Source organism: Vicia villosa, linkage group LG4 (genome assembly GCF_029867415.1).
Source record: "Vicia villosa cultivar HV-30 ecotype Madison, WI linkage group LG4, Vvil1.0, whole genome shotgun sequence".
Lineage (NCBI taxonomy): Eukaryota > Viridiplantae > Streptophyta > Magnoliopsida > Fabales > Fabaceae > Vicia > Vicia villosa.
Window position 1 is genome coordinate 194,048,071 of NC_081183.1, and position 26,608 is coordinate 194,074,678.

A 26,608-nucleotide genomic window follows, 5' to 3' on the forward strand; every position below is an offset into this window, starting at 1 on the left:
GTGTTTTTGTTTTGTTTGATGTGTATTTTGTAACGCTCGTCGGGCAGAATAACGTGTTTTTGTTTTGTTTGACGTGTTTTGTTTTGTTTTGTTTTGATTTCGGATTGTATCTTTTTGGATTTTATTTATCATATTAGTATTTTCTGTTTATATGTCGCTTATTTTATTTGCCGTTTGCATTTAATTAAAATGCGAGACTGTTTAAGAAAAAACATAAAAAAAAACACAGTTTCTGCATAATTCGGAAATGAACATCCGAATTCACCCCCATGAGGTGTTTTCGGAAGTTCATCTCCGAAGACACCCCCATGAGGTGTTTTCGGAGATGCACTTCCGAATTATGGAAATGTTTTAAAAAAAAAAGCGCTTCGGAAGTTCATTTCCGAAGCAGGGGTATTTTCGGATTTTCGCTGGGGGTGACCCCCATAGGGAGGTGGCTAAAGAAATTTTCTTATTTTTATCATGATTATCATTGAAACAAGTATAAGATCTTCAACTTCAAGAAGAAAAAAAATGTAATACCATTTGTGACATTCAAAACTAATATGGAGACAAAAATTAAGAATTTTTATATCATTATGAAAAAATTAGTTAATATGAATTAAATATTTTAAAAAAATATTTTTGTACATTTGTTTTAAATCTGTCTGATCAATCCAATCCAAATCAACTGTAATTTTCGATTTAGTTGAATTTGAATTTTATATAAAAAAAATAAAAATCCAATCCAAATCAATTGATATATTTTGATTGATTTGAACATCATCAAAATTTCTCAAATCCTAATGAAATTAGATCGCAAACACGCCTACTATAAAAAAAAAAAGAAGAAGTTATTGACAAGTGACAACGGCTGACATGTAAGTGGTGGCCCACGATAGCGACTTCCTGATCAAATCTCTTTTCCTTTTCGTCCAAATAAAAAAAAGTGCCCTGTTCTTTTATTATTATTATTTTTTTAGAAACCTCTCCTGAGAAAGAAACTCAAAAATTAACAAACATTTTTCAAAAAATTCCAACGCGAACGTGAATCGTTCATGTTCCACGATCTTCTGCAAAACAAAAAACTCTTCCATTTTCTCTTCCATCAACCAACAAAAACAATGGAAAACTCTTCAAATGAATAGCCTCCAAATCTCGAATCCATGGAGTCCGAACTCCAAGACGTAAATTCCAAACCACCAAAACAACCCGACCCGGTTCACGACGACGGTCCTCTCCTCGAACCGATCACAATCTTCGCTTCCAACACCGAAGAGCTCGAGAAGAAATTCGCCGCGTACGTCCGACGCGATGTTTACGGAACAATGGGACGCGGCGAGTTACCGACGAAGGAGAAGGTGTTGTTGGGGGTTGCATTGGTGACGCTTGTTCCGGTGAGAATGGTCGCGGCGATGGCGTTGTTGTTGCTGTATTATTTGATTTGTAGGGTTTGTACGTTGTGTTCTGTGCCGAATCGGGAGGATGAACAGGAGGATTATGCGCATTTAGTTGGATGGAGGAGGATCGTTATTGTTCAGTGTGGGAAAGCTCTTTCTAGGGTTATGCTTTTCGTTTTAGGGTTTTATTGGATTACGCAATCGTGTCGTGGTGAAAACCCTACCTCCAATGAGGTACTTTATCTTTCAAACCTGGTGATGAATTGATGATCATGTTGAATGTTTTGAACTTTTAGTTAAATTGCTTTGAAATCCAAAACTGCTGCTTGAACTTGATTGAACACATGTTTGGAACCACCTTGATTAAAATGTATTATGCTTGGACTTGGTTGTGTGATGGAGAAAATTGATTTTGATTAAAAGCTAGTTTAAGATCAAATTATTTACATTAGAATAAGTTGCTGGAAAACAGTGGCGGAGCCAGGAATTTTAGGTAGCCTGGGCACAAATTTTACACAATTGATTATTTACCTGTTTTAATTTTCACACCCTATTTTTACTAATTTTGTCCCTAATTTTGTCCCTGAGTTTGTCTAAAAATCGACTACTAAATTGGGGAGAGTACAAAGAAAATAGGGGTTGAGCCCGGGCACCTGCCCGGGCTAGCTGGGCCTTGGCTCCGCCCCTGCTGGAAAATGAGTTGCATAATAAATTTGATTGAAAAAGGTAAAGTGGGAAGAGAAAAATTATAAATCCTAACTTCAAACTTGGTTTGTTACTGGCTCTTATTTTTAATTTCTGCATGAAAAGTTTTCTGTGTTGGTATTTGGTTTTACTTTTGCTTATTTTATTTCTTCTGTGCTTTTCAATTTAAGAAGGAAAACAAACAGCAGCCTGAAGAGACAGGAAGACCCGGTGTAATAATATCTAATCACGTATCATACGTGGACATTTTGTATCACATGTCTAAATCATTCCCAAGTTTTGTTGCTAAGGTTTGTGTTGTTGTGACGTGTTTTTCCCACCCTCCTTCGGTTTATCTCTGAAGCATGTTTTATTTTTAAGCTTTAGTTATTTACTGACGCTTTTCCTTCATCTGATGTGCTTCATTTCAATCTTGGATCTCGTCGATGAAGAGATCAGTGGCTAAACTTCCTCTAATAGGTCTCATCAGGTCTGTTCTCCTATGTTTTATCTGTTTAAGTACGAATTGTAATATAAGAAGGATTGTTCAGAATATATTGCTTACATATTATGGCTTGTTTTGTGACAGTAAGTGTCTTGGTTGTATCTTCGTTCAGCGGGAGTCCAAGACATCAGACTTCAAGGGTGTTTCAGGTGCATAGATTATTGGTGTGTGTGCACTTTGTAATCATTCTGAATATATGTGCAATTCAAATGAAGTAGATTTTATGTCCATATTCCCTTTCTGTGGTGTTCTCTCCTCACTTTGCAATTCATTCTGATTTTTTGTTTCGTTTGGAAGTTAGAGTTCTTACCGAATGTGGAAACAGAGAGAGTATTAGGGGTCATTTTGGGCAATTATGGATTGGTTTTTATGGGAGAGACCTCAGGCTCTCAAAATGTCGTGAGATAACAGCAGCTTGTATACATCCTCTTTTGTATCCTGGAATCATCATTGACCCGGGGTTTAGGAAAATTTCATCTGCAAAATCATACTTATCTTTTCATTCCTTCCTTAATATTTGAACCAGTATCTTTCCCGTTCCTAAGCTGTTCGTCATTTGTAGCGGTGTTAGTTGCCCATAAATCATGCATATTCACGTGCATTAGAAAGTCACACTAGGATCGTAACACTCTGTTTATTTGTGAACATTTTTCAGTTTTGCAACTTGAGTTGAGATTTGATATCATGACCAATCTTTTTTGAAGATATATAGATGTTTAAAATGTCTGATAAAATTAAACTATAACCTTGATTCCTACAGCTGTTGTCACTGAAAGAATTCGAGAAGCTCATCGAAATACATCTGCTCCAATGATGATGTTATTTCCAGGTTATCATCTTTTAATTTTTTTCTTGGGACTCGATAAAATTGTCCTATTCATTTTATTCTTATTATATTTCTCCCTTGCTTGATTTTATTTTTGTCTCGTATTGTAAAATATGATGGTAGTGTTTTTCAACATTTGAATTTCTTATAAATAGTATGGTAGTGAATCGCATTAGTGATCTATGCATATATGGAGAAGACGTGTCAACTATAAATTATAGTATGACACAGGAATCAAATGCTATACAACACATGTATGGATACAACAAACTTTGAAATCTATAGTACACAAACACCTCTAATGCACACATAAAATTTGTATTAAATTATTGTTATATTGAAGGGGAGTAATATATTAAAAGTTAGAATGAGTAATTTTTGTTATTTACCAAATAAATGTGATATTCGCAATCTGTATTCAGAAAATAGAAGTAAAAATAAATAGTTTATCATTAAACATTATTTATGATTGACAGTCATAGAATTGTATAATCTTTGAAGCCAATCCCATCTATTTTGGAAACACTTCTATTGTTGTCTTTAATATATTCTCTCCTTTATACCTTCAATCATTGCATTTTAGACCATACCTTAAATCTTAAATATTGTGTATTTAAACATTGTCCTTTTATATACTGAAGTTGGTAATAAGCATTTGTCAGAAATTTTTCATAAGTGAGCTACTGGATAGTCTTAATTTTTCGTGCATATTTTTGCTTATCTAATCATGTAATTTGATATGGTTGGATGTTTTACAGAAGGTACAACAACTAATGGAGAATATCTCCTTCCATTCAAGAGTGGTGGTTTTTTGGCACATGCACCAGTACTTCCTGTAATTTTAAATTACCGTTACCAGAGATTAAGCCCTGCCTGGGATTCTATATCTGGGGTAAGGAATTTGTAAAGTATTGAATTTCCTATTTTCATTAAGTGTGTTTGGTTTTGCAAAGATGAAAAATAATTATAAATAAATTTTTGTAAAGTTATTTTTGGTTATTAGTAAATTGAATACAAAAATGTTTATGTATGAATATCTCCTCGTAAAAGTGAATTAAACAATAAATTTGAGGCTAAAAATCATGTTCGGAAGCAAAAGCTCCAAAGCTCAGCTTCATGTTTGAGTCTATTCTGGAGCTTTTGCCTCTAAAATACCTTAACATGTCAAATGCAATTTTATGTTTCTAAAATAACTTTTCTCATAAAAATGAATCTAAACATATTATAAATGGTGTAAATACTTTATTACCAAATATCTTAGCTGATCCTTCTTTGATTTGGTATATACGCCATAACATAATTTTAGACTCGAGAGTTGTTCCTCATGTGAAAAGTTACCTACAGCCTAAACCCTTTGTTTGCGAGTTTGGAGGGGAGGGGAAGGAAAGACTTCAAAAAATGAGTTTTTTAAACAAATATAGAGAAATTTGTAACATTTTAAAAAAAAAATTGTTTAGAATGATAAAATAATGTTTATCATTAATGTATTTTTAATTTTTGAAATACTACAACAACAAAAATTATATTTGAGCAATTTGCGTAAGCCCTTTAATACAAATTTTGAGTTCCCCAAATTAGGGGATTTTTGGTGTTATGAAGAAAAACAAATTTTGTGCTTCAAAAAGTATGTCATTCTAACCTAACGGTCTTGTAGATTCAAATTGTTCTTGTTTTCAAACACTTATGGTTTAGCTTTTGTCTGTTGTTGATAATTTGGTTTTAAGTCTTATCTATTTACAACTTCTTTGTTGTTGAAAAGCTAATATATACATGTTTTGTGGCAGCTGCGCCATGTGATTTTTCTTTTCTGTCAGTTTGTAAATTATATGGAGGTGACAGAGTTACCTATGTACTCTCCCTCACAAGAGGAGAAGGATAATCCCAAACTATATGCAAATAATGTTAGAAGGTTGATGTCTACTGAGGTATGTAAATCTCCTTTGATTATTAATATGTATTATGAAAACTTAAAACTACACCCTAAGAGCTTTTAACTACATGTAGTTAGGCAGCATATGTATGTTTTTATATTCTACTGATGGAATCAGTCTTGGTGTGCTAGAGTTTGTGTGTCAGAAAAGAACTTGGATTTAAAGAAATCTTGGAGATTAACAAGTACTTTTGTCTTATTGATTTGGCATTCATAGTTTTGAAAAACTGAAATAGTATGTGATGGATTGATCCTTATTTTCTCTTGTTTGAAACATATATAGTAACGTTCCTGTATATTAAGGTGCTTGTCTACATGTTATGTATTCACTGTTGTGTTGCCATTGGTTTTCTTGTTGAACAAAGGTGATATTGTTTCCATGTTTTGCTTGCAGGGTAATTTGATACTTTCAGATATTGGGCTAGCTGAGAAACGAATATATCACTCTGCTCTTAATGGTAACAAATTATACATTTTTTTTTACAAATCTCATTAAACCAATTAAAAGTTTCTAGCCCAAATATTATAACTAGTTTCTTCCAATATGTAACTTTCCAATTATTTGTTAACAGTTGAGCAATATCGTTAAAAGGTTTCTTGTTTAAAGACTTTTTCAGACTTGTGGATAAAAACTCCTAGGTTTACAGAGAAAGAAATTTGATTACTGTAGAACCATATAAAATCACCGAACATTTGAGATGAATATACTAACTCATTTTAGAAGGCCATGTCCATGAAACTTGGATCTGAAACATTTTTTACATGTTCCTGCAGGTTTGTTTTCCCAATGCTAATTTGGCTCTGTGCCCTGTGTATTCACTTTGGAAACGGATTCGGTGACTTTATTGCGGGAAAGTCACCGTAACTTTAGTTATAATTTTGTTGTTATGGCAGGAAAAATATATAAGAAATAATATATAAAGGTATGAAATGGTAAAATAAATGAAATAATGAACTAAAGTCATGGTGACTTTGGAGAGGCAAAGTCACTCAAACCCTACCCATTCACTTTATGGTTCTATTATGTCCAGAAACAAAGATAACATAGAAAATTATGTGCTGACTAAGGAGCGTCAGTGCCTTTTAGCAGAGACATTCTGGTACTAATTTTTGGCTGATCCTTCAAGTGTGAGGTGATTTACAGTATAATTGCTGATTCTGATGGAGATTTAGGCTCTGAGTTTTTAACCTAGTAATCTTGACAAGGGCTGAATTTTTATACAATATATGGTAGGAATTTAAATATTTAGGAGGGGTGTAGAGAAGCAAGTAAATTTGTAAATTATTTGATTTGATTTTATGAATTAGTTTTACAGAAATATATATTATATACCCTCTTCAGAATCATTTCTTCAATATTTATACCCTCTTCGTAAATGTATATATAAATTGTATATGTGGTGATACTCTATTTGCGATAAGATGCACAAGAAGACTTAATGTGTTATGATATGTAAAAAGTGAATGAATCACTCAATTGCCTAGTTAAGGAAGGGAATTTATAAACGCGGTTGTTTGATCCAGGACTCATTATGAAAGTCGATTCTGGTGCATGTGAATTCGGCCATGTGCCTACAAGTCGATTCTGGTGCATGTGAATTCGGCCATGTGCCCACAAGCTCTGACTTGGTCATGGGAGTGAATGGGGTTAGTCATCCCTAGCAATAGGAGGTGTGGTTAACTTATGAGAGTTGGGATCTTTCAGTTATTCCCCTAACATGTGGCTTACCACGTTTTTCCATGATTTATGACGAGTCGGGCTGGATGACGCGCTCCCTGCATTACCCCGTCCTTTTGCACCCAAGTACCGTCTATGCTATTTACAATTGAGTTGATAGGCCGAGCTCTTTTGAGTCTTATCGAACTTATTCCAATCCACAGTCACAAGCATGAAACCAGTACTAAACAATGTATTTTAAAGTAGAACATTATGTTCCACCGTCATTGTTCTTCAAGTATGAGATCTGTAAGGGCAATGTGGCTTAAAGTAGTACATTTCATTCCACGGAGCAATGTGGCTTAAAGTAGGACATTTCATGCCACGGCCCCTCAGGCAAGTGCCTTTAAGAGCAATATGATTTGGATGTGTTTATTGATGCAAAGGGTCAAGTCAGGGCAATGTGGCTTAAACTAGTACATTTCATTCCACGGGGCAATGTGGCTTAAAGTAGGACATTTCATGCCACGGCCCCTCAGGCAAGTGCCTTTAAGGGCAATATAATTTGGATGTGTTTATTGATGCAAAGGGTCAAGTCTTGTTTTGGGTCATGATGTTCCATGCGAAATGAAGTAAGTCTCTTTTTTTGGAGGATCCTCCTCAACAAACCCTTTCTTTGGAATTGAAATTTCAGTCATGATGTTTCAGTAAGGTTTGTAACCTTGTTCTCCAGTTCATTGTTTATCATTGGCTCGTTGTATTTTCAAAAATGAATCAGCAATAGAACTTTAGGTGAGGCAGATCTAAAGAATAGACAAAACATGGTGTAAATATAGAAAATAGAAGAGACATTGATACTCATGGTGAATTCTTTTGAGAAATGAAATAATAGAGCCAAAAAGCAAAAGCAAGAATCAACATAAAACTCCAGTTCTTTGATTTGTGATTTTTGTTTTTTTTTTTTTATTGGTTTCGGTGGTTAATTCTCTTCTGACACCAATTTGTGACTTCTTTCTTCGTTTCAAATATAATTTTGGTTCAGTTTGGAGAAAAAAAACTGAACCGATTCATCGAAATCGAACTCTAATGACAATTCGGTTCAGTTTTCTTAACCTTTGTGTGACCGATTGTTTCAGTTTGGTTCAATTTTGTTTCTGAACCAAACCATGAACAATCCTAATTCTTCTTTTACACACTCCAGGTTATATTACTCAAGTCAAATACATTCATTGTAAGGCTAACATTTTTGCTGATGCTCTGGCTCTGAAAGGTCATGAAGTGGTTAGCACACCACAATCGATTACAACAACAAGGTTAGCACAAATGTTTAGTCTGCATGGTGATGGTGTGAGTTATGTAAATTCCAGAATACCAATTTGATTCTTACTAATAAAAAACAGTCATCTATCTAAATATGGAAAAATTAATAATAATAAATGTATTACAAACATAAAACCTACTTACAAAAGACTAACACAAACAAGAGAGATGGTACATTTGCTCAAAAATAAAATTACTAAAAATACAAGAGATGTTACAAATTACAAACATGCATTTCATAGATGAAGCGACCAAGCCAAACAACAGTTACCTTTCTTTGACTGATCGATTAATAGACTTGCTCAATTCCCATGATGGCCACTTCGACGATAAGCAACCTCTTAAGGGGGATTGTAGAAACAACGAAGACTTAGATAACTGCTTTTGACGCATTGAAATTGAAGACAACGAATTGAAAGCACTTCTTAGCTTTCTCTTTTCACTATCCTGAGTTTCATGGTTAGGATCATGCCCTACAGCAGCAATTCTTAATGCTTCTGGTAGAATGCAGTTGCAAATCGAACCTGTCACAACAATGTGTTAACAAGATGAGTAAATCATAACCGTGTAATATACGAACGAGACAAGATGAGTAAAATACCTAGCCTGGCTAGCCGATTTACCCAAGTTGGAATTGCTTTTCCTGTCAGCTTGTAGCAGATGTCTTTGCAGAAGTGATTGCAGTTCTTAGCAATTAAGTGATACGTGTCGCCGTTGTAGCTTGCTGACTCGCATTCCATGAACTCCCTAACTTGACCAGGATCTAATGATGTAGTTCCGATGAATATCGACTTCCTGAACTTGAAGCCTGGACATTGTCGGGGTTCCACCTCAAAAACACCGCTTGTTGAGTAGTCATGAGCTCCAAATGCATATTCCACACCATGAACTGTAAAATACAGGTAATGCAGCTCATCAGATATTAGTAGCATTGATTGAAAGTTCGAGACATTAAAGCTTAAAAACGTACCTTCGATACCAGAGTGATAGATACCAAGACCGGCCCAATACACATAACCGTTCATCGGTGTCAAGTCATACACATTGAGATAAACAGGAGTTTTTCCAGGTCCATGGCTAGCTGAATTTACTTTGCGAAATAACGAAAAACGAGTCACAGATTTTCCTTTTAAATGAAGAGGTACAATGGATTTCCATCCTTTCTTAGACTTCAATTTCATCTTTCCCTAAGGGGAACAACACTCACATAGTACCTGCATAATTGATTATGGCTAAAAGTAAGTTGAATGTAAAATGACTCGGATTTCAATACATCCATATAAACATAGATTCAACAAAGAATTTGAAGCTAAAAACAATTTTAGAAACAAAAGCTATCCATTTATATCTTCAACTCAAAATCAATTATACTTAAAAACTACCAATTATTATATCTTCAACTTAAAATCAATTCTAAAAGCAAAATCAATTATTCTAGAGAACTACCAATTATAGCTTCAAACTGTAATCAATTCTAAAAGCAAAATCAAGTATACCTGAAAACTACTAATTATAGCTTCAAAATCAATTATGCTTAAAAACATCCAAACATGAAAATTCAATTTCCCCTAACAAACCTTAACAGCTGAACCGACAAAACTTCTGCAAAACACCAAACACCTCCTAGAATTTACAAGATCTTGTTAACATTTTCCACACAGAGAAAACCCTAACAAATAGCTTCTAGGCAAGAAACATACCAAATTGAAAGATGAAAAACCAAAACTATTGTAGGTTAATTTTCCAGATCTAGCACACGGGGAAAACAGTAAAAGCAAGAAAAAAAAACGAGAAACGTGTTAGTTTCAACTTTAACTAGATTCACTTTCACGGCATAAAGAAGAAAGGAATAGCTTCAAGAGTGGATAATGTTAATGCTAATGCTTATGCTAATGCAGAAGAACAGTGACCTCATAAATAAGCAAGAATCGATTATTATTCTAAGCTAAAACCAAAGCAAACAGAACTTAACTCACAGTTTCAGATTGAGAGAGTTGCTCCATTAGAGAGAGAGAAAAAAATCAGAATGTTGCTGAAAAGTTAAAACTGTCAAGTGCTGAAATGAAACATGCTATGAAAGAACAAAGAGTTTTATTTTATTATAGTTTAGTTTAGGATTAACAAGTATGTTAAGTGTTAATCCATGTTTTGTTTCATGGTTAATTGAGTAAAGCAGACATTAAGGAGAAACAATAATAGTGAAGTTAATTTAGTATGGTGTTGTTATTTTATGGTAAAAAAAAATGAAAAGGAGTGAAGAGTGGAAGGTGTTGTGTACGAATGAATGGAAAAATAAAATAATGTGTTATTACTGACTTTCGTGCAGACACGAGTAACTCTGAAAAGCCTGCACAACTATGTGATTTATCGAGGACTGTCAACGTTCTTATTTTTACAAAGTTTATTTTTTTGAAATTATTTAGTATTAAAAATAAATTTGGTATGTATCTCCATAAAAAAATTGGGCTCTTATTGAAATTAAATTGAATGTACTTTAATCTTTCTAAAATTGGTTTTTTATGGTCCTACCATTTTTAGATGACGCGGCAATTGCAGGTTGGAATTCTCCAATTTTTTTCTTTATCGAGTATATTTAAAGATGAATATGTGAGATATTATATATTTAAATTTTTGGCTTTGCATTATGACGTTGTGGTATAACTATTTGCCTTAACAAGATTATGTATATGTTTGGATATGCGTTTGGTATGCCTTTCTCGCATTTCAATGTTGTTTTGACGTGGAAAAGAAGAAGTTACAAGTTGTAGTTTTTGGAGAGACGTGCGTCTAGTGGTCTTCCAATGATTTTTCATTCTTTTAAAAGTCATTTCTAAAAAAATATTGAGATCTAAATATTGTAAATGTTGTTATATTTGGAAATCTCCTTTAACAATGTATCTTTTATTCTTTGTTTTATTCAAGTGTGTTGATAGATAACACCTAATGTGTTGCTCTTTAGGATTCAATTAGGTCTATGGTACATATAACATATTTAACTTTTGATAACATACTAGTAAACTACCCGTGCTGCCGCACGGATACATTTATTTGATATTATATATATAGTTTGTTTAGATATTTAGAATATTGAATGATAAGTATAATTATATAAAAAATTAGATATTCATGAGTTTGTATAGGTTAAAATAATTTTGTATAGTTAATTTGTATTCAAATGCATATTGAAAGCAATTTTTATCAAAAAAATTTTTGTGTGAATTTAACTAATCGTGTTCCGTTACAAATAAGAATTGTTAATTAAAATAAAATGGTTATTTAATTGATAGTGCCCCGTGAGAAAAATAGAAAATTTTGACATTTGAAAATAAGAATTTTGTGTCTCAAATAAGTATAATGTCAACTAAAACAAAATATGTATTTTGTTCATAGTGATCCGTGAGAAAAGTAGAAATTTTGACATGTGAAAATAATTTTTTTAATAATTATGAATAATTTTGACATTTGAAAATAATTTTTTTAATAATTATGTTAATTCAATTTATTAAAATTGTGAGCAAAAAAATAATTTGTATAAAAAATTAATGATATTCATGAGTTTGTATAGGTTAAAATAATTTTGTATAGTAAATTTGTATTCAAATGCATATTGAAAGCAATATTTATCAAAAAAAAATTTGCGTAAATTTAACTGATCGTGTCCTGTTACAAATTTATTTAATACGATATAGATTTTATTTAAATATACATCTAAATTTGAAATGAGTTATTTAATTATAAAATGAATAATAATAATTTAAATTTAATTTGAATATTTGAAAATAAAAATTTTGTGTCTCAAATAAAGATAATTATTAATTAAAATAAAATGATTATTTTATTGATAGTGCCCCGTGAGAAAAATAGAAAATTTTGACATTTGAAAATAAGAATTTTGTGTCTCAAATAAGTATAATGTCAACTAAAACAAAATATGTATTTTGTTCATAGTGATCCGTGAGAAAAGTAAAAATTTTAACATGTGAAAATAATTTTTTTAATAATTATGAATCATTTTGACATTTGAAAATAATTTTTTTAATAATTATGTTAATTCAATTTATTAAAATTGTGAGCGAAAAAATAAAAATAAAAGTGAAAATATTGGAGAGAAAAATGCAAGAGAGAAAGAGAGAGAAAAGTAAGTAGAAATGAAATGAAAAATAAATGTGGAGAGAGAAGTGAGATAGAATAAGAGTAGTGTAAGAAAAATAAGAAAATAAATATGAATAAGAAAGTTGAAATGTAAGAAAGTAAGTGTAAGAAAAAGAAATGTGGGGGGAAATTTGAAATTTGAATGAAAAGAAGAAAAGGAAAAGGTGAGGATATGTGGGAAGTGTAGAAAAATAGTTGGTTTATGAAATGACCAAACTAACCCTTGAGTAGAAAATTAGTTAAAAAGGAAGGGCAATAATGTAATTGTGCAGGACTATTGTTTTGATTGCTAGATAGTAGATGTGCTCATTAGAAAGATGTGATTGTTATTAATTTTCTTGATAAAATATTTGGCTTTTGCACTATGAAAGGCAAGTTGTCAAAAATCTAGATTTTCAATGTGATGTTTTCGATATCAACAATGATTTTGTCATGGTTAAGTTCAATTTAGAGGTAGATAAGATCAAGGTCGTGAAAGAGAGTCCTTAAATGGCGTTTGGTTGTTATTTTAGTGTTCAAAAATTGTTTATTGAGTTTATTTGTTCTACTGCAACGATGAATCACACTAGATTTTGGATTTGTTTTCCTAGTTTAAAAATTGAAATTTATGACGAATATGTGTTTATGGCCTTTAGCAACTGCTTTCGTTACTTCAGTGAAGGTCGAATGTAACACACTATATGTCAAACGTGGAAGATTTAGAAAGAAAAATGTTTAAAATGATTTGAAAAAACTTGTTATTGATAAGGTTTTCGAATCAAAGATCATCGGTATTAAATGGAATATGAAGGTTTATATAAAATATTCATTAAAGAGGTTATTTATGGGGAATGACTCGTGGTTAAGCGAAAAGAAAATGCAATATCTTGTTTAAGGCAAGATATTTGATTGATAACAATAACAAGTATAATGCAGTTACGGGTTCCGAGAAAAAAAATATATGTTTAACATGTTGTAATAGCAAAAAGAAAGGTGAAGGAAACTGAAAGTAAAAACAAAGAAAGTATATATGAATCATATGTTCATATATCTTATGCGAATCACATTCCAATTATTGAGTTATGAGGAAACACTAGTATTCACGAGTTTTCTCTCAAATCACTTTTTTTTAAAGAATATTGATGAAATATATGATTCATACTAAATTGATACTTTCTTTCGTGAAGAGAATTACAATGAAGTGGTTGCATATTCACTTCATTGAGATATTTATTAAATACAACTAAAATGTTAATAATATTTTAGACATGGTTGTGTATGACTTGTAACATTTAAACAAACTTTAGTTCAAGAAACGTTTGACTGATTTATAGTAGTTGATGAATTCAACAAGTCAAACTTCAATGAAATGATATTCGTGACATGTAAGTTTTAGAATATATTAGTGATAATACAGAAGAAGATCATTATAACTTCTCAGTGATTACTCTTGAGCTTTAGAGAAAGGATGTGCATATTCAAGATCACAAAAACTTTTATAATATACGAATCAAATTAGCTAATAAATAACAATGTTGAATTTTATTTATTACACTTTGTCCATATATATATATATATATATATATATATATATATATATATATATATATATATACTCATTAAAATAAATCTAAATATTACTAAGAAATTTTGTGGACTTTAAATTTATTGACTATTTGATAATTTTATAAGTTTATTATTAAGAAAGAGTGATATTAAGTGCATATTTAAAAAAAATATAATAAAAAGTATGTGAGTAAAGAAATAATTAATAAACTTTAAAATTTGAAGATGATGTTATAGAAAGGATTAATGAAAAAATTCATGGAGAACTTTGTTAAAACATTCAATTACAAGATTAACAAATAATAGAGGGTTTGAGTGTGTATAGAAAAAGAGAGTGAGAGAGAATAGAGTTACAGAGATAGATAATTGAGGGTGAGTTATTTCACTATGTGATGAAATTGTGATTACAAACATATCACTATGGTATTTAATTATTTATACAAGCATTAGGATATAAAAACAACAAGTTAAAAGCCAATATTTTGTCAGGCATGAAATCGGTTACATCAAACCTATAATCGGTTACACATGACAAAACTAAAACAGTAACAATCAAGTGTAACCGGTTATACCAACTCCAAAAGTTTTTTTCTTCAATTCAGAAGTGATTTATTCCAAATTGATAACCAATTACGCAAACGACAATAGATTACACCCCCCGTGTTAACCGGTTACAATACTTGAATTAGTGTTTTTCTCACAACACGTCACCTTAATTCAAGTGCTCCGAGTCTTCCATGCCCATGCTTATCTTAAACCTTTTGATCACATCATATGTGACTCACTTAGTCAACAAATCAGCAACTTGATCTTTACTTCTACAATATTTCAATCTCAACTTTCCTTCACTAACAAGTTCCCTCAAGTAGTGAAACCCCGTATCTATATGTTTGCTCCTCCTGTGTGCCACTGGGTTCTTAGCAAGATTAATAGGGAAAAAGTTGTCAACTTAGAGCGTAACAGCCCCACCGTCAACGATGTATAACCTTTCAATATATTCATTAGCCACACGGCTTGACATGCACATACAAAGCGACAATGTACTCGGCCTCACAATACGAGAGTGAAACTACCCTAGTTTCTTCAAACACAATTATATTAGTATTTTACCGAACATAAAGATGTATTCATCTATAGACTTTTGATCATCTTTATCTCCACACTAATTGGAACCGGTAAAACCAAGCAAATTGCATTTTCTACCTGTATCCGCTAAGGCAAAGAGAATTCCGCAATCAATAGGCCCTTTGACGTATCTTAAGATTCTTTTGACTGCTGTCAAGTGAGACACATTCGGTCTCTCCATGAATCTAATTGAAATACCGTCACTAAACCCCAAATTTAGTAGTGTATTGCACAAGCACAAATAGCGCAAAGATCCAACCAACCTTCTATATTATATTGGATTAACTTCTTGCTCCTCTTCATTATTTGATAGTTGCAGCCTTAGTATCATTAATTAACATTTATTTAATATCCGAAACTCTTGTTGTATATTAAAAAATCACATTAGATTTTGATTGAACTTATATAATGAGAAAAATAGTCTCTCAATTTTATACATTGTTTACAACTTAAACTCAATACCTCAAAACAAAAAATTCAAGTTTGACACCGATTGCACTTATCCTCTAGTTTGTTTTATGCAAATATATTTCACAAATTTAAACTTTGCAATTATTTCAATTTAATTTATTTTCTCACACAAGCATTTAAATTGCCTAAACTAAAGGCAACTCCATATGTGTTATTGTATTCCTATATTATTTCATTATTGTTATAGATTCCATGGAAGTCTCGTGCCTTTCCATTCCCATGTTTTTTGTGTTGCATGTGTTTACAGATGTAAAATACAAAAATACATGAAAAGATCACATCAATGTAAAGTTCTTATGCACAATTTAATGTTACCTCCTTTTTTAAATTGGCATGTAAGATCAATATGGTTGCAATTAATTGTTGTATCAAAGTAGGTACTATCCAAATTTTATATTCAGCAGTGTGAAGAAAAAAGTAACTAGTTTTATTATAAATATCAAGAGTTAAATTTGTTTTTTTTTTCAATGACATTTTAGTCTTATAGGTGTATTAAGAGTTTTAGATTGTTGTGTGTTGTTGAGAGAATTTGCAACTTTTTGTGTGTAAAAGTATGTGAGTAAGATTGTAACTTGTTCTTACTAAAAAATGTGAGTTCTTTAATAAATATTTTATCGTAAAGATTGTGAATGTAGTTATGGAGGGTTAAATTTCAATAAATTTGTGAGCTATCATTATTTTTTATTTGTTTTGTGGACATGGGTGTATGAACGACCTCTTCACCTGGGTCACTTGAGTCCAACCCTATATCAATTATGAGAAAAAAATTATTGGCAATAAAATAAAGAAAGAAACAAAGGGCCGAGAAACCTAGCGAATGGCCGAATCAAATATAATATATGTTGAGACGACGAGAACATGTGATGTCCTTTTTGGCCGCTCCACCCCTAAACTCTTATGAGCTTGTCTCCTGAGCATTATTGTTTCTGTCTCCTCTTCGGCTCACTGTCTTGTCATCGCCGTTTGGCCGAATTTTGGGTTTTGTATTTTGGAGTTGTAAGAACTTGCTTGCTTACAGATCTCGTTGTTTATGAGTTGGAAACTCTAGATCTAGAATTTTGTTTTTTCAGATCCGTTGTTATTATCCTTCAGATTTTGAATCGTTCATCGATTTTGATTCTAATATTGTTGTTGTGGTGGTGTGTCTTACTTTTGATTTCTGATTTGGCTCTGATTTTTGTTAAAATCTGCAGTTATCAAAGCGTTTGGATTGATGCTACCACAACAACGATTTTGTTATGTTTCAAAACCTTGTTGCTGCCTTGCCATAATTAGTTATGGTTCTCAGTGATATAGGTTTGTTTAGCTTGAAAGAGCTTTTATGTTTTATGTGATTTATCACGGGGAATTGTTGGTACAAGAATTGGTTCGTGTTGGCGGCCGATTTATTCACCATTTATTAAAGGTTGTGAAGATCTACACAACACCTTTTCTTTTGATATCTAGTTTTGTTCTTGTAATCAGATTTTCTAGATAGTGTATGTGTTGTGGATATTTTTACTTCTTGTAGACCATTGTTGTAATAGTTGTATTCTATTTGGAATATCTATTACTTTAGCTATGATTTAACTAAGTCAGGTTTGGACCCCTCAGTTTATTGTATTCTTTTTGTTTATTATATATATTAGTATTTTATTAACAAAAAAAATAAGGCTCGGACTAATGCTATGGAGAAGGATCCTCCACCTTTAAGGCGGAAAATACACTCTGCCTTTTCCTTTATTTCTCACTAAAAAAACAAGGAGAAAAAAACAGAATCCACTATCCAATCAAATATAATTTATAAATTTACAGTTTTATCTAGATTGACTTAATAAAAAGTAATTAAAATCGGACCGGACAATAAGCCAAAATAGACATGGGTTCAAGATTTAAAGGTTTAACCGAAGTTAATCGAGGTCGGACCGGTAATTCAATCACTACAAGAAAATTTGGGTTTTACGACACAAAAATTGCGATAATTACTTGATAACTGTCGTAACTCTAATATAGAGACACATGTCACGATGGTATACACCTACCGTCCTTACATTTTAAAAAATTATTAAATATAGCGATAGTTATACAACTACCTCCCTAGAAATCAATTCACGACAGTTTAAAAACCGTCCTAAATTATATGTTATGACGGTATATTAACCGTCGTCCACCAAACCAAATAACACACATCCTGCACCATGAGAAACTCATCAAAGATCACAATGGTGAACAACCGTCGCGTCCCCTTACTTAAAAATTATCAAAATTTGTGTAACCTAGCCTTAAATAGTAGTTTATAAAAAATTCTTGAGCTGCACCCAACTAATAATTTTACCACGTCATCGCCATATTGATAGTACTCACTTTGACTCCTTAAATGTAATTTTATCATCAATCAAATTCTCTATATCAATTTGATGCTTCTATTCTTATGGAGTTATTGACTTCATTTTTTATGAACAAATCAATGGGATCATAGCTATAAATTACAATGTGTTTTGTTTTTATGATCGTAAAGGTTGTGTGTTATTGTCTTGGCCTTTTTCCAGTTGTTTTTTTAGGATGAAGATGGAATCATAGCGCTATAGATTCATGTTTGAAGCAAGGTGGAATCATCTAGATTCATGTGTGAAGTATGAGGCTACAAGATTATTTTGTTCTCTGTTACAACATGGATTCAATGTTTCTGGAACTTGGCTTATTACTTTTAGGATAAGTTGCTTCTGTTAGGTTCTACTTTAACTTTTAGTACTTTTTATTATTTATATGCAAATATGTGTAAGTATCATTAAACATATTTATAAGAAAATGTATTACTTTTAGGATAAATTGCTTCTGTTAGGTTCCTGTTCTGGTCTGGGCCGAGCAGGCCCAACCTTTGATTACCAGCCGAGCAGGCCCACTTCCCTTGGGCCCAATTACTGAACAGATAGGAGCTGCCAGTCGCGAGGACCCTGGCCGAGCAGGCCCAAACTTTTGGGCCTGCGTACTAGATAACCGTCAAGGAGTTATCCACGCACGAAGATCACGCGTCACGTCCCAGCGAAGGATTCGGTCAACCATCTCCGAACCCTACGCTATGTGCATCCAGAACGTGAGTCTCCTGCTGACTCAGCCCTAGCATGGGACGTTCTAGCAGTTCCCTAGCACGTGGGCCTCCAGTTGGATTTGGCCCAATTAGGGAACCTTGGCCCAGCGCTGGGGGCTATAAATACCCTCTTTCACTAGAGGGTCAGGTATTCTATTCTCAACTCTAAACCTCATTCTCTGATAGCTACTGACTTAAGCATCGGAGAACCTTGCAGGTACCCCCCCCCCCATCTTGCTCTTCAAGCCAGACATTACGCCTTGACGATTCTTCTGATCAGGTACGATCAGTGGCGCCGTCTGTGGGAACCTTGCTCCCCCTTCTTTAACAAAGATCAAAGCATAACCTTCCACCATCGTCATGGCCAACAACAACACACCCAGTCCTGATCCCTTTGTCCTGGAACAACTGATTGAAGATTCCAGCCGCGAACTGACAAACCGCCGCCGGCAGGAACGTGCTTTTACCGGACAGAGGCAACAGACTCAGCACATTCAACATGTCCACGGCCTTCAACAAGTCCAGAACGTCGAACAAACCCGTCCTGAAGGACAGGTTCAGAACGGCGAAGACGGGCAGACCCGGCCCCAGACTGAACCAGACCAGCTCCAATTGGTGAATGAAACTGATACCCGAGACGGGCAACACGCTTCCTCGTTCACCCACACCTCTGACAGACGAAGAAGCCATAGCCCGGACGGGGAGGAACAGATCAACATTCCCGAGGGCGCTGATCCGACTGCCATTCTCCTACTCAAAGAACTGCAGAAGACCAACCGCCTCATCCGCCAACAGGGCGATCGCATCCACGACCTGGAAAGGAGGCGACGATATCGCTCCCCCCAGCGGAGGCGCCATCGGTCACGTTCCTATTCCTCTTCGCGGTCTCCCCCGAGGAGAAGTCGCAAGCGCAGTCCATCTAGGTCTCGCTCCCCCTCGAGGAGAAACCGGCGCCAGCGGTCTCATTCCCGCTCTCCTCCTCGGAAGACGCGGAAGAATCAGAAACCTGAAACCACTGAAGCCAAAGATCTCTCACCCGAGCAGGAGCGCCAAGGCCCCTCCAAAGCCGTGCAGAAAGTCCGCGAGCATTCTCCAAAAGACAACCGCAAAACCTCGGGCAAACCACGCACTAAGCCCCAGCGGGGCAGACATTCAAACTCCCCTGAACCCAGTGACGAAGAGGATTTCCGCAGTCCTTTGTCCGAGCAAATCCGGCGTGTTCGTCTCCCCCGGGGGATGGAAAAACCACCAGCCTTGGACCACTATGACGGGACCACCGACCCCGATGACCATATAAGGAGCATCGAAGCTGTCATGGACTACCACGTGGTACGTGGATCCATCAAATGCCGCATCTTTCCGACCACACTAAGGAAAGGCGCGATGAATTGGTACAGGAATCTGCCCCCTAACTCCATCCACTCCTGGACCGAACTGAAGGATCTTTTCCTAAGCCACTTCACCGCGTCTCGTCGGCAACCGAAGTCAGAAGCAAACCTTGAGGCAGTAATCCAAGGTACCAACGAATCTTTGAGAGACTACCTCGACAGGTTCAACAAAGAAGCTGTCCAAGTGCAGACCGCGGACTACATGAAAAGGTACCTACTCGAACGAGGGCTCCTCCCCGGAAGCGACTTCAAAAAAGCCATCAAGATTGAGGAGGTCCACTCCATGAACGCCCTCCTTCGCAAGGCTCAGGCCTTCATCAGATATGAGGAAGCAGAGGCTGCGACCACGAGAGCGTCACGAGACAACGATGCCGCTCGCAGTTCCAACCATGAGCCCTCAGCTTCGAGGCGCGGGCACGAGAGAAGGAAAGACGACAGGTCTCTCGACATCAAAGAACGCCGGGGACCTTCTGGTCGTTTCAACGAATATACCCCGCTGAACGCCTCACGGGAAAGGATCCTAGCCGAATGCCAAAACACTGACTTCAAAAAGTCGAACATCAGACCCCCGAAGTCAAACCCCGCGAGGCCAGGAACCGACAAGTCCAAGTACTGCAAATACCACAGGAGCCATGGACACATGACCGAGGATTGCATTCACCTCAAGGACGCTATTGAAACACTAATCAAGGAAGGTCGCCTTTCAAAATACACACAGAAAGGGGAACCATCCCGAAGGGACGACCACAGAAACTCTGACGAAGGGAATTCGCCGGACAACAGGCCCCTACAGGTAGCCCTGTCAATAACCCGACCTGAAGATTTCATACCATCGGTCGGGGCACCTGCTGCACTCAGCAAATGGGAAGGATTCCCATTCGCCATGGTCGTCTCCAACGGCGGAGATCCGGGCTCTCTCACCATCAGTTCCGTGAAGAGAAAGTTCGATGAGCTGCTCAGTGCCAACGCGGACCTCGGCCCCACACTGAGAAAGTTCCGAGGGAAATCTGAACCAATCACCTTCTACCTGGAAGAACTACCCGGCGGAGCTCCAAACGCCACGATTCCTCTGCTCGTCCGAGCAAGAATGGCGAACTTCGATGTTCGACGGGTCCTAGTCGATGAAGGCAGCTCGGTCGACATCATGTACTCCCATCTCTTCCGGACACTCCAGCTGGACGACTCACACCTCACTCCCTACGTGGGTTCAGACCTTCAAGGCTTCAACGGAGCTACCACTAAACCATGGGGCTACGTCGAGCTGATTGTCACTTTCGGAGAAGGGGAGGCTTCCAGGCAAGTCAAAACTAGGTTCTTGGTGATCGACTGCAAAACCCTATACAACTGCATCATCGGGCGCCCCACTCTGGCCGAACTGACCGCCGTACCCTCCACAGTCCACCTGAAGATGAAGTTCTACACGAGGACCGGACGAGTGGCCACCATCAACGCCGATATTGAAGCAGCCAGAAGAATCTTCGACGCTTCCGTCAAAGGATTAGAACTGATCGCTCCGCCGACCAGCTCCAACAAAAAGCCAAGGGCCGAAGACAAGCATCCTCGAGAAGATCAGCATCAGACGACCAACGTCAGCTCGGTCGACCTGGACGCCCGGTTTGCAGAAGAAGAACAGAAGACTGGGGAAGAGTCGAGATCTAAATCACCTCACCCCTTCCGACCAGTTCCGGACGGAGATTTCGAGCTGGTCCCCTTGGGCGAAAACCCTGACAAAGCAGTGAAAATCGGCAAGGGGATCCCAGACCTTCCGAGGAAGCAGCTCATAGCCTGTCTTCGAGCCAATGCTGATCTGTTCGCTTGGAGCGCCGCGGAAATGCCCGGACTCGACCCTGAGGTCGCCTGCCACCACCTCTCCATCAATCTAGCCGCAAAGGCCGTAGTTCAACGTAGGCGTCGGCAGTCTCCCGAGAAAGCGGAGGCTGCCGAGAAAGCTGTAAAAGACCTCTTAGAGGCAAATTTTATTTCCGAGGCCAAGTATTCAACTTGGCTCTCAAACGTTGTACTTGTTAAGAAATCTAATGGAAAATGGAGAATGTGTGTTGATTATACTGATGTTAACCGGGCATGTCCAAAAGACGCCTATCCGTTACCAAACATTGATAGACTGGTCGACAACTCGGCCGGCTATAAATTATTATCTTTTATGGATGCTTATTCAGGTTACAACCAGATCCCGATGGCGAGGAGCGACAAGCAGTACACGGCGTTCATGACCGAGTCAGGCAATTACTACTACAACGTAATGCCCTTCGGTCTCAAAAACGCGGGCTCCACGTATCAACGGATGATGAACAAAGTGTTCCAAGGGGAGATCGGCGACACCCTCGAGGTATACATGGACGATATGATCGTCAAGTCTCGAGGGGACGCCGACCACACCTCCCATCTCGAGCGCGTATTCGAGCGAGCCAGATCCTGCAAGATGCGCTTCAACCCGGAGAAATGCACATTCGGCGTCCGAGCAGGAAAATTCCTCGGTTTCTATCTGACCGAACGGGGAATAGAAGCCAACCCGGATAAATGTCGAGCATTCTCCGAGCTCCCTACCCCCAACAATAAAAAATCCATCCAAGTATTAAACGGGATGCTCACTGCGCTATCACGTTTCGTCGCGAAATCCGCCCAGCACGCCCTCCCTTTCTTTAAACTGCTACGCAAAGAAGCAGCCTTTAAGTGGTCCGAAGAGTGCGAGCAAGCACTAGCACACCTCAAACAAGTACTTTCCTCGCCGCCCGTCCTTTCTCGACCCGACGACAACGAACCTCTGTACCTTTACCTGGCCGTCTCAAACGAGGCAGTCAGCGCGGCTTTGATCCGAGAAACCGTAGACGGGCAAAAACCTGTGTATTTTACCAGCAAGGCCCTACAGGGACCCGAGGTACGATACCAACAGATCGAGAAAGTCGCCATGGCCCTAGTAATAGCGGCCAGGAGGCTACGATACTACTTCCTCGCTCACACAATCTTCGTTCGGACGGATCAACCCATCAAACAACTCCTCAGCCGACCAGACATGGCCGGCAGAATGTTAAGATGGTCCCTCGAGCTTTCGGAATTCGACGTACAGTATGAGAGCAGGAAGGCGTTGAAAGCTCAGGCGCTGGCGGACTTCGTAGCCGAAATGACTTCTATCACCGACTCACCCTACGCAACTAAAGACAAGTGGACCATCTACGTAGATGGCGCCTCAAGCAGCTCGGGCAGCGGGGCTGGCATTATCTTGGAAAACGGCGAGGGTCTTATCATAGAAGTATCCTTAGTCCTCTCCTTCAACACGTCAAACAACCAGGCCGAATATGAAGCCCTCCTCGCTGGACTGCGACTCGCAGAGGACATAGGAGCACGAGAAGTCAAGATCTACACTGATTCCCAACTCGTCGCATCTCATATCAGCGGCGAGTACCAAGCCAAAAACGACGTACTCGCCGAATACCTCACGCTCGTCAAAGATAAGATGAAAAAATTCGCCAAAGCGGAAGTTGAGCATATTTCCCGAGAACACAATTCGCGCGCCGACATACTGTCCAAACTTGCGAGCACGAGAAAGAAAGGGGGAAACAAATCCGTTATCCAAGAAATTCTACCCAGGCCAAGTGTGGGCGAAAACGCGCGAGCTCCACAGATATTCGCCATCGGGGACGACCAATGCTGGATGACCCCAGTGTACAACTTCCTCACAAAAGACGAGCTCCCCGCCGACGCGAAAGAAGCCTCAACAATTAAGAGACGAGCGTGCTCATACACTATCCTCGAAAGCAAGCTATACCGACGAGGTTTCTCCATCCCCCTCCTTAAATGCATCGACGCCTCGCAAGCATTAGAGGTACTCCAGGAACTCCATGATGGAATCAACGGCCAGCACCTCGGGGGACGATCACTAGCTAGGAAAGCCCTCAGAGCCGGCTATTATTGGCCGACCATGCAGCAGGACGCCAAAGAGTACGTCAAGAAATGCGACAAATGCCAGCGTCACGCCGACATGCACCTGGCACCCCCGAACGAGCTCAAATCTCTCTCCTCACCTTGGCCTTTCTCTACGTGGGGAATGGACCTCCTCGGACCTTTCCCGGTCGGCTCCTACCAAAACAAATACCTGGTGGTCGCTGTAGATTACTTCACAAAATGGATAGAGGCTGAAGCACTCGCTAAAATCACATCCCAAAACGTACTCCGATTCTACAAGAGGAACATACTCGCTCGATTCGGGGTACCACAGGCGATAATAACCGACAACGGCACCCAGTTCACGGACAGAAAATTCCAGGAATTCGTGGCCAAACTCGGGACAAAGCAGCACTTCACTTCAGTCGAGCACCCCCAAACCAACGGACAGGCCGAAGCCGCCAACCGGGTCATCCTCCGTGGATTGAAGAGAAGGCTGGGCGAGGCGAAGAAAGCTTGGGTCGAAGAGCTACACAGCGTCCTCTGGGCATACAGGACGACCCCGCATTCAACCACGGGCGAAACACCGTTCAGGCTAACCTATGGCACAGAGGCCGTGATCCCCGTGGAGATCCGAGAACCGTCTCGTCGGACTGAGTCACCTCTAGAGGAAGAGCTCAACGACGAAGCCATGAGAGAAGAGCTCGACATGGTCGAGGAGATCCGAACAGGATCCTCCCTGCGAGAAGCGAAATTGAAACAACAAATAGCGTTAAGACATGACACCAAAGTCGTCAAGCGCTCCTTCGAGGTCGGAGACTTAGTGCTCCGTAGGAACATGAAAGATTCACGCGAAGGCAAACTAGCCCCAAACTGGGAAGGTCCGTACCGAGTGTACGATAAAACCGAAAACGGTGCGTATTACCTCGAGAACCTTCTCGGCGAAAAACTAGCTCGACCTTGGAATGCTGAAAAACTCAGACGCTACTACAGTTAGAAACAACCTAACACTACCCGGCCGCTCGTGACGAACACGGGGAAGATACGGGCGAGGACTCGCGCCATGGTACAAGCGCGTATGTTCCACGACAGCTTCAGTCGGATAACCCTACTAGGAGGCAAAGCCGACTACACGGCGGGCCTTACACACAGACCCTCCGCGGAAGTACCTGCACGGCAGAACCCCAGCTCGCGATGGGATCGTTCACGCCGCGAGCACCTGGCCCCGACCGCGGCCTCGCGCTCGCTTATAGCGCACACCTGCTCTGCGCACCCGGACCGTTCCCCACACGCCCGGGCCATAAACCTCGGTCGAGCACAAACGTAAATCAAGCATAAACACTACATCAGATAAGCACAAATAAACATTGGAGCATAAAACTATTAAAAACCGACCAAATTGGCCGGAGATATCCAAATATTACAAAAAATTATCCGGGCATCACCCAACTAGCTACCTTGGCACGCAGGCCACAAAATACTGGCACGCAGGCCACAAAACATCGGCACGCAGGCCATAACAATGAAAGACTGGTCAAACATCCCCATCTTCGTCCTCGGCACCCTCGTCCTCACCCTGGGGTTCATCCTCATCTTCCCAGTCCTCGAACTCCGGGTTCGGTTCAATTCGCCCATCCACGACCTTATGATATGGACCAATGCCCTTCGTCACCAAACGCGGGTTGAGGACCTTCAGCTGATCCACCGCAGCTTTAAAACCGACCCCCAAGGTAGCTACACAGTCGACCTCCAGCTCCCTCACCTTGCCCAGAAGCTGGGGACGCGTCACCAAGGCTTTCTCGTCCTCATCTTCCTCGGCAGCAGGGAGATGAGCCCTCTCCAACTCGGCAATTCTCTCGCGGAGCCTTTTTCCCTCGGCCTCCAAGTCCGCAACCTTGTTGCGCTCTTTGACGAGATCCTCCACTATCCCGCTCTGGACCTCATACTTGTCCTTGTACTGTTCGAACTCGTGCTCCAGCCCATCGTACTTGATCTGAAGAGCATCGTAGTCCTTCTGAGGACAGACATTCTGAGCGTTAAGAGCCAAGGCCAAGGCGGCCACCCTCATCATCCCTTCGAGGTCCTCGGACAAATCCTTGTCTCGAGTCACCCTGTCCCGCTTGACGATGTGCCTCACCTCCTCCCGCTCGAGGAGAACATGTTTCTTTGAGAAGATCCCCCTATGCAGGGTACAAGAAGGCAGCACAATGTCCTCCTCGGAGGGGTTATCGATGATAAGAGGGCGAAACTCCCCGGTCCCGTCATTCTTTTGTTTCTTTCCGGCCGGAGAACCACGCGAGCTCGTCCCGACTGACAAGGGAGAGCCACTGTCGGGGACACTCGCGGCAGCCGCCTTGACCTCCTCGACCCGCGATCGCTTCCCAGACACTTTGGCGGCCCCCTTGTTCTTGGCCCGCATCTTCGTGACTTTGTCGTGCAAGTCGGCCATTTTTCCTGCAAAATAAAGAGTTAGAACCAAAAAGGTGTTGTTTGAGCAAATAATAGTTATCTCACCTAACAAAATCATAGCGTCCCCGTAACTTCCGCACTCGAGGACAGCTTTGGTGTTGATGTACCGAGGCTCCAGCATAGGGCCTCCGTCCTCCTCGAATAGGGGATCCCCGTTTGGATATGTACATATTGCCGGTCTAAACCCGTC

General features: G+C 38.7%; 2 protein-coding genes across 5 annotated transcripts; one reads left to right on the forward strand and one right to left on the reverse strand.

Moving 5' to 3' along the window:
- Nucleotides 1–953: 953 nt before the first annotated feature.
- Nucleotides 954–6,686, forward strand: LOC131596585 (lysophospholipid acyltransferase LPEAT1-like). Of its 3 annotated transcripts, XM_058869287.1 has the most exons (10): nt 954–1,613; nt 2,255–2,374; nt 2,516–2,553; nt 2,653–2,717; nt 3,329–3,397; nt 4,153–4,286; nt 5,179–5,319; nt 5,719–5,782; nt 6,099–6,138; nt 6,328–6,686. In XM_058869287.1, the coding sequence occupies exons 1-9, from the start codon at nt 1,146–1,148 to the stop codon at nt 6,116–6,118; spliced, it is 1,119 nt and encodes a 372-aa protein (XP_058725270.1). In that variant the 5' UTR covers nt 954–1,145; the 3' UTR covers nt 6,119–6,138; nt 6,328–6,686. The 3 variants fall into 3 exon arrangements, with proteins under 3 accessions (XP_058725270.1, XP_058725269.1, XP_058725271.1); XM_058869286.1 differs by having other exon boundaries at nt 6,099–6,686; XM_058869288.1 differs by having other exon boundaries at nt 2,258–2,374; nt 6,099–6,686.
- Nucleotides 6,687–8,371: 1,685 nt separating this feature from the next.
- Nucleotides 8,372–10,502, reverse strand: LOC131596586 (deSI-like protein At4g17486). Of its 2 annotated transcripts, none has more exons than XM_058869289.1 (4): nt 10,278–10,502; nt 9,272–9,515; nt 8,903–9,190; nt 8,372–8,825 (listed from the first exon to the last, which is right to left on the reverse strand). In XM_058869289.1, exons 2-4 carry the CDS (start codon nt 9,480–9,482, stop codon nt 8,569–8,571), a joined length of 756 nt encoding a protein of 251 aa, XP_058725272.1. In that variant the 5' UTR covers nt 9,483–9,515; nt 10,278–10,502; the 3' UTR covers nt 8,372–8,568. The 2 variants fall into 2 exon arrangements, with proteins under 2 accessions (XP_058725272.1, XP_058725273.1); XM_058869290.1 differs by lacking the exon at nt 10,278–10,502 and adding an exon at nt 9,879–10,147.
- Between the last annotated feature and the right edge of the window lie 16,106 nt (nt 10,503–26,608).